The sequence below is a fragment of the Dendroctonus ponderosae genome, unplaced genomic scaffold, assembly GCF_020466585.1.
Source record: "Dendroctonus ponderosae isolate FM_Combo_2020 unplaced genomic scaffold, Dpon_F_20191213v2 Dpon_F_20191213_2, whole genome shotgun sequence".
Classification (NCBI taxonomy): Eukaryota; Metazoa; Arthropoda; class Insecta; order Coleoptera; family Curculionidae; genus Dendroctonus; species Dendroctonus ponderosae.
The window spans coordinates 17,554,710-17,563,741 of NW_026018165.1; the positions used below are offsets into that span (position 1 = coordinate 17,554,710).

At 37.1% G+C, this 9,032-nt stretch overlaps 1 protein-coding gene across 1 annotated transcript in view; it reads left to right on the forward strand.

Moving 5' to 3' along the window:
* LOC109536703 (cGMP-dependent protein kinase, isozyme 2 forms cD4/T1/T3A/T3B) overlaps window positions 1-8,717 on the forward strand; it is a 10,787-nt gene extending 2,070 nt beyond the window's left edge. Inside the window, exons 2-4 of the mRNA XM_019903022.2 lie at window positions 5,183-5,524; window positions 5,612-5,878; window positions 8,530-8,717. Coding sequence (XP_019758581.1) covers window positions 5,307-5,524; window positions 5,612-5,878; window positions 8,530-8,566 — 522 coding nt within the window. The 5' untranslated portion in view covers window positions 5,183-5,306 and the 3' untranslated portion in view covers window positions 8,567-8,717. The remainder of the gene's footprint in view (window positions 1-5,182; window positions 5,525-5,611; window positions 5,879-8,529) is intronic.
* The last annotated feature ends 315 nt before the right edge of the window (window positions 8,718-9,032 follow it).

Here is a 9,032-nt window from a genome sequence, read left to right on the forward strand (position 1 = left end):
TAAATATGGTAAAAATTGCAAGTCAAAATCTGCTTTGGTTTGTATGATACGAATTTTTCAAGGAGCGAGTGCAGTTGGGTAAAAACTGCGTTGGTAGGAACGCCACTGGCAAAACGTTATCCAGCCGTTTCACAACTATCAGTAAAAAAATGTTGCTTTCTCAAATTGTTATCTAGAGACATTTTCAAATCATTCAATTTTCACTTTTTGCCATTCAAAACCAACATTGTGCAGTTTCAGAGTTTTCCATTTGGAAGAATAGGTATGCGCATATTTTGTGCATGAAGCAGCTAAACATGGAAATTTCAAACTTCGGACGTATCCAATTAATGTCGCTGATAACGAGAACATAAATAGAACAGCATTAGTAAAGTGATAAGCACATTCGAATCATCACTATTGTGTTCACTGGAATGATTCGTGACTGGCTTAACGTTATTTATGATTGTCGATAAATGTTTATTGCTGCACGTCTTTGAACAGTTCATCGATTTTGGGCCCGTGCTTTTATTAATACAATTTATGGGTGATTTTACCGAAATTTTCGTCTCATCCAACCTATCAGGCAAATAACGTTTTCATTGCAAGGATTTTGGCCGAATTATTTGAAAGCAACCAGCAGCGTTTTGCAATAAATTAAGGAAAACTCCTTCAATCGAAACATTCCGTCGTAATTCCATCAGGCCTGTTCGAGCCGATTTGAAATAACAATAATTTTCCCGTAATATATGCGAAAAACCATCTAATAAAGCACTGCAGGCAACAGTTTACCTAGATTTAAAAAAAGTAAAAGTCGAAAAATCCTTGAGTTCCGAGTAAATAATGAACGGGGTTTGTTTTATTGTCGGTGCCCATATTTACACTCCAATTAAGCAGAAAAAATACGGAGCTCTTTAAACGGTTTGCACCCGGTAAATTAGAAACATGTTATGCATGCAAACAGGTCGTTTATCTGGTTCTGATCGTTCCTAAGCTGACGTTGTTATGATTAGCATTTTGCCGCTTTCTAAAAATACATTTTTAAACAATCAGTCAAGTAGATGAGCTCCGGAGAAGCTGGCAAATGGCCAACAAAAGTTACGATTAATCAGAATCATTTTAGATCGGTTTAGACCTAAAACAGTTTGGTTTTGCCTACCATTGAGGCCTCAAAGGATTAATGAAGAAACACGATGTTTTAAAACTCGGAGATAAACGACCGGAGAATATTTTTATCTGTATTGTTAATACCCGAGTTTTATGACGAGTTTATAAATAAACCAGTATCAGAAGTGTAGTATTATTATTTCTAATAGTTGCTAAGTCGAACTGCCGATTTCGTCAAGGTCAGAAATACCACTTTTTGTCTGCATACATTTTCAATTCCTCAACATTATAGAACTTATCTACATTTTCAATATTTAAATACAGTTTATTGTAAGCGACTGTACGTTGATGGGCATGAAAATATCAATATCGGTGTTTTGAATATTGTGTGATATTTGTTTTTATTCATATATCCCTGAAGGTGAAGCAACTCGTGCGAAACGTTAGGAAGGTACGGCATTTTTTTCCTAATAGTTGCGAGTTTCTCGAAAAATTGCGATCGAACACTGGAAACAAATAGACACTTGATGCCGAGTTAATAGAGAAATTATTGCTCTACAAGTGCAGATAATTTCATACAAATCGCACCGCTTTTCGACCATAATGTGTCACGCTGATTTAAAAAAATATTATTCAAAATGCAAAATTGTCAGAAAACAGCACCATCGAATAGAAAAGGATTTCCACTATTTGTGTGGCGATTTCCCCCTGTTTCTGGAATTTTTGGAGATTTTTTTAACCTGTCTGCGACGTTGCTTAAACGTCGCGCATTTTTTAAAAATTTGCCATCTAGAACTGTAAGCAGATTAGCGCCATTTAATGGAGAAAATGTTGCTCTGCAACTGTGAAAAATCACATATTTTTTGCATTTCTGGTCTATTTTTGGCGGATTTTTTTGCACCACTTTTCGACTATGACGTGGCACGAAGTTTTCAAAAACTCATTATACAAAATGCAAAAAACACTGAGAGCAGCCTAAAAGCGAGAACTAACAAAACAAATTGTACAGCAAACAGTTCAGTGTTTCGGAAACGAACGTTTGCCTGATGTTTCGGAAGCACGAGTAGCTTGCATCCTCAGGGCCCGAAAACGACGAGATTTTCTCAAACAATAGAGTGGAACCTACTTGAAGCAAAGGCCGTTCAAGTGTTTAAGTGAGCGTAGGTCGTCCGTCATCAAGCATTCCGAATGTTTTCATTAACACTGTTTTGCATGAATAGTCACTGAACATTATCACGAAACTTATTAAAAATGCGCTATTTGTCTGCCCAATTCGCACCTGACACTCCACTAATTAGATCAAAGCGTGTTATTATTGGCGCTTGGGTGATAACCGACTTTATCAAATTCAAGTGACTTTAATCAAAATCAGTGGAAAAAGCTTCAATAAACAATACATTAGTTGCCGTTAAATCGCTTAGGTGGACGGGACACCTTGTGCAAACCCACCGGAGTTTCATAGACTTTTTATACCTACTTATGTGCAGCTTTTGTTCTTTGAGAACTACCCAGGTACTTTTTTGCTTATATAAATTCATTACAATTGCAAATTACATTTTGCGCGATTTTACCTACAAATGCGTCTGTTGTAGGTCGTCATGCTCATACTCGTTAATTTCTCGCTCTTTATTGGCTGTATGTATTTTTCAGTACAGTTTGAACATAGAATCTCGTGTAAACCCTGCATAAAGGAAGAGCAATAAGTAAACGAAAACAGCCAAAAAATGTTTTGCTCAAATGTTAGCTGAATAGTCTTTTTCATTTCTAACAAAGCGTCTTCGCAACCAAGCAACCTTTCATCAATTTTTTGAATAAGAAAATTGCAATCATTTCTTTTCAGTGAAATTTGAATTTAAACAAAGGGCCAAAGTGCTTGATGATCACAATCCATGACTCATTTGTGGGTAAAAACCAACACGTTGGCGCTTTTGATCCACTCTTAAGAACAGACAAAATCGAGCCAGTTCGTTTCTGCTACATGCAACTGTTTGATGTACTAACCAATGGCGTTATTTTCCATTGGTCGAGTTAATTGGACCAAAAAGTATGTCTTTTACCCAAAGCAAACACTATAAACCTGAGCGATGAACGTTGATGGGCAACGCGCCAATCAGGCCAGAGCGCAAAAGAATTGTGGTTCCTAAAAATAATACTGAACCTGTTGACAAATAGTCGCATGTTAGTATAAAGCGGTCGCATTGATTGGACACATCGTGAATGTCTCTATCTGTTTGGCGAATTTTAGATTCGCGTTTGATCTTTCCGACACGCGCTAACGCTTTAAGAGCGTTGGAAAAACGAAGATTCTGGCCAACGACTCCTTTATCTCATGATTGATGGTGAGTGCAACAACGTATTTTCTCAAAGTTTGGATGTCGACTCATCAAACCGATGGTTTGGGATCATGGAAGAGTTGATTCACTGATCAATCGGTGTTGAATTATTCAAAGTAGGCTTGGGTTATACTGTGTCTTAACACACTTGTGTGTTGATGCCGCTCTGTGTGCCGCGACACTTGGTCTCTTACTGGCACCATAGAACAAGGCTTATATAGAAACGACTCTTACTCTTCTAGAAAGTGTGTCGCTAAAGTGGCGCGCCCTGGTGGCTGGGAATTAAAGAATTCAAACAAACCTGCATTATAAACCCACTCCACTTGCTTATTTTTAATTGTGTCGCAAGGGGCAGCTGATAATAGGGATAAATGACACAACTACACAAAAATACATATAAATATATATATTACTTGTTGTTTATTGTTTATATAAATACTTTTTACAGATAAAAAAAATCTGGAGCATTTTTAGGAACAACTTTAAAACATACGCCTTTTGTGATAGGAAGCCGTGCATTTTCTAACAGCCTTCAAGACACCAATAAACAGCTACCATCTTCGCAGATTATTGACGATTTATGAAAACAGATAAGGAAAAAGATAATCTGAAAATATGAAAATATCATTATTCCTTTTGAACAGAGGTTTCTGTTTAAATATTAATCTGCAATTCTATATAATACAGAGGTGTTAAGTACCGGTTTCAGCGGTGAGCAGCCCGATGCTATGAACTAGCTCTAATGAGAAAAATATCCTGTTTTCCATTTATTTGTTTCTTGATGAAAATGCCATCTGAATAATAAGCTAAGTGATTTCGACTTACCGAACAAAATATTCACAAATTACGTATTGCAGAACATGGAAAAACATATCACAATTCAGTGTATGCAGGAAGCATGAGGCACGAAACCATACAACTTATCACAGATTATATCGTCAGAAATGAATAAAATCGGCTTTTTCTTTGGATGATAGCGAATAATCAACATCGACAGACGTCTTGTCCATGACAAACCCATAAACAACAATGGGGAAGATTTATTTGACATTTGACTTGCGTTATCGCATTCATCCACAGAATATTTTCCTACAGTGGGTTATTTTATGATTTAATCTGTAGCTCTTTATGGTCTGTAGCGCCTCTGGCGACTATGAAATCAGTCGTTCTCGGTTAGGTTTTTAAGTGAGAGTGTCCAGAGCATGACTGGCACTTTGAACAGCCTTAACCTTTAATCTAATTCAATTAATTCACGCGCAGTTGCCATATGGTTTCTGACCCTCTCGGCAGGGATTATTTACGTTATGAAGCCGCACGAACGAAAGTGCTCAAAATACTTGTCTCCTGATTACTAATTCCACTGAGAACATTTTTATTTTTTCAAAAAATTGACCCTTACCCTTGGAAAAATTTCGGCCAAAAATCACAATTTCACATGCGTGTTTTTTGAGCTCAATCGATTCCTATCGATGTAAGAATGTGGCAAATAGGAATTTATGAAGTTTTTGGTCCAACAATAAGGAAGAAACCGTCGGCTTAAGATCGCGAACGCTCGAAAAACTGATCTGAAACTTCCAACAAGTTTCTCTGAGCTGAAAATCATGTATAATTTAATAGATTTTCTGTTTTTATTTCCCAAACCAAAGTTGATGCAGTGACATTTCACATATGAACAGATAATCTTTGTGGCTGTAGATGGAAACTTGATCCCCATTTCGACAAAAAATTACACTTCAAAGGAGTTGATGTTCTTTTCTTTGCAGATTGCTAGCCGCTTGGCCGCCTGATCGCGCAGACTTTTGGCTATTTCTCGGCTGACTGGTACGAGTGACTCGTACCGTTCAATTGGTACCTGCGGGTTCACCACGCCGTCCTTAAGGAGCGTATATGCGCGTGTGTTTCGGGACTCTTTGCTTCTCGTCGAGACTCAACACGGCGTCCGACGAGGAAGCGATCCATCAGGTTGTGATTTCCAGTGGCGGAGGCGGGACTTCTTTAGACAGTGGCGCAGTCCGAGCTGGACTAGTGAATGAACTAGAAAACGAAACTATGGCCGAGGGCGGCTCTTGTGGGGCGCCCATGGGTGGGACTGAGGAGCTACTTAGGTGAGTGGCAATTTCAATTGAGGAAGCCCCTTTTTCTATGTAATCCGGGCTTAATTTTTGGAATTTCATTGGAGTGTTTTTTCGCAGACTTGTCGCTGAACGAGACGAAGAAATTCGGAGACTTCAAGCGGAGTTGGCTCTAAGGAATCGCGAGATTTTCGAGCTGCGTTCTCAACTGGATAAGTTCCAGTCGGTAATGGCCATCACACACAGTCATCCAGCTAGCCCTAAAGGGCTGGGCGGTCAGCTGCGGCCCCGCAAGCAAAGGGCTGGCATTTCGGCCGAACCTCAGAACGAGAAAAGCATCTTGGAGATGAGCAGCACCACCTTCCCCACCATTTACAAAGACGAAAGGTAAGCAGAAATGTTCAATATTACTGACTAAAGGCACAATAAGCAGTCAAAGAAACAGCCCGTATGAGCGTAAATGTCCATAGAAAACAAGCATTTCTGATAATTCGGATTGATGGTAATTCAATATTGAAGCAGTCGATTTGTGAACGATTTATTGCGACTGGGGACGACAGCTGATGGCATTAAAACGGAATAATCTGAAGTAAAACAAGCTCGCCGTGTATTAGAAACGTGTTTTTTGCCTATAGATTGGCTGCAGGATTTTTTCGGAATCTGCGCTAACTTCACTTTTGAATGATCAATGTTAAAATTAAAATAACTGATCAGTGAAGGGTTTTTTTAAGCAGAAAAACTATTTCCTTTTCTTGAAAATTACAAATGAAAATATACGCAATGCAGATGAAACTGCAGATCAGATTTGTCCTGCAAACGTTATGCAAAACTGACTACGGTCTGCTCAAATATTTGCACTTATATAATAATACCAAAAATTGACGTGATTCCAAGTACGCAGTAAAAGTTTGGGTAATTTTTCTCCTAAGCAAGTTTCTTCAGGCAGGAATTTGTGAAATTGAACAAAAATGCGATCGAAAACTGTAAACAGATACACTCGGTATTAACGCCATGAAATAGAGAAATTATTGCTCTACAAGTGCGGAAATTTGTTTATTTTTGCATTTTTGGCGGCTTTTTCCATACAAGTCGCACTTTTTAGCTATGAARTGTCACAATATTTTCAAAAATTTGCTATTCAAAAGTCAAAATAGTCTGMAAATTGGAATTAGCACTATTRAATAGAGAAAACTTTGKACTATTTGTGTCGCAACGTTCAAAGTTTGGACTTCTTTACRGAATTTTTGGAAGTTTTTTYAACGCGCGATTCTGCGAGTTTAATTAATTACGGCGAGTTTTTCAAACAGTTGCGATCGAAAACTGGAAACAGATAGAAACTCGGTATTACGCTCATTCAATAGAGATTGCCTTGCAATTGTGGAAATTGCAGATTTTTTAAATTTTCGTTAATTTTCGGCAGATTTTTTCATTCAAGTCGCACCACAGTTCAACTATGAAGTGCGACAATATTTATAAAAAATTGTTATTCAAAATTTAAAACAGACTGAAAACTGGAATTTGCACTATTGAATAGAGGAACCTTTATACTATTTATGTTGCAACTTTCAAAGTTTCAACTTTTTAATGGAATTTTTGAAAATTTTCCAAACGCGCGATTCTGCGAGTTTAATTAAATACGGCGAGTTTTTCAAAAATTTGCGATCGAAAACGGGAAACAGATAGTATTATCAGATCGGTATTACACTCATTTAATCTATTAAATTGCAGATTTTTTAAATTTTTGTTAATTTTCGGCAGATTTTTCATTCAAGTCGCACCACAGTTCAACTATGAAGTGCGACAATATTTAGAAAAAATTGTTATTCAAAATTTAAAACAGACTGAAAACTGGAATTTGCACTATTGAATAGAGGAACCTTTGTACTATTTATGTTGCAACTTTCAAAGTTTCAACTTTTTAATGGAATTTTTTAAAATTTTCCCAACGCGCGATTCTGCGAGTTTAATTAAATACGGCGAATTTTTCAAAAATTTGCGATCGAAAACGGGAAACAGATAGTATTATCAGATCGGTATTACACTCATTTAATAGAGATTGCTTTGCAATTGTGAAAATTGCAGATTTTTTGCATTTTTGTTCATTTTCGGCAGATTTTTTCATTCAATTCAACCACAGTTCAACTATGAAGTGCGACAATATTTAAACAAATTGTTATTCAAAATTTAAAATAGACTAAATAGTGGAATTTGCACTGTTGAATAGAGAAAACTTTGTACTATTTGTGTAGCAACTTTCAAAGTTTTCACTTTTTTTATCGAATTTCTGGCAATTTTTTCATCGCGCGAGTTTGCTTGCTCAATTAATTATAACAATTGTCGCAGCTTTTTTTTATTACAGTCACACACTTTCACAATCACTTTACCGCTATTCAGTGTGACAATTTGTTGAAAAATTTGTTATTCAAAATGCAAAATAGACTGAAAACTGGAATTAGAACTATTGAATAGAGGAAACTTTGTACTGTTTGTGTAGCAACTTTCAACATTTCCACTTCTTTATGCATTTTTTGAAAAAAATCTCCAACTCGCGAGTGTGGTTTTAATTAATCGTCGCAAGTTTTTCAAAAAATTGCTTAAAATTGTAAAATCTAGACTTCACTGAAACTTGCTAGGGATTTGTTTTTTCGATTGCGATTCGAGCATTGGCTGATATTCTCATGAAGTTTCTGAGTCCACTCGCTTTGTTTCATAATAATCGCTCCACAGCCTGAGTTTTACCAGCTTTGAAGCTATCGGTCTTTTTTAAGTGCTTCTACTCAACTCCCATCTTGCCTTTAAAAATGCACGTCTTGCAAAGTATGCAAATGTTCGCCATCTTCAACAGATGCTGCCGAAACTTGATAAGAAACAATAGCTGAATCGGAAAAAATGAACAGTTAAAGTGAGAGCAAATCCTGTGACCAATAGAAACTCCATCCCTGGTTGCCTGGGGCTCGAGCTTAAGGGTACAAAGGTTCAGAACTTATGCACCTTTAGTAGTTTTCATGATGAAGTTTTTTTCAAATAAACATTTTCAGGTTTTTCTGCGAAAATGTTTCGATCAAATGCCGATAATGTAAGTGCAACTGTATGGCGCGCCATCGTTTAAGGTTCATCCTGCAACCGAAATGAATGCTTATGCGATGAAGCAATATTTAAACTTGCTTGATGGACCTGTTTTGCCAGCGTGATGAGGTGGTTTTCTGATAATAAACATTTTAGCCGAGTAGTTTTATAGTGTTTATGTCGCTGTGAAATCTGTTTATTGTGAAGTAACGGTTGAGAAAGGGCAGTTTGGGAAACCGGAATAGATCAAAATCCATCGCAGACACTCTAAAAGTATGTTAAGTCGTCAGTTGGAATTTTGGCTTTTATTCGCAAAACGATTTGATCCGAGTGGGTGTATTAGCCACTGCCAGAACATATAAATATTTTCGGCTATAATTAATCCCCGCCTAGTTAATGTCGTAAAACTAGTGAATTTTCGGGAGTAAATAGTCCTTAACGGCATCAACAGCCGAGTTGTTCAAACATTTCTGTT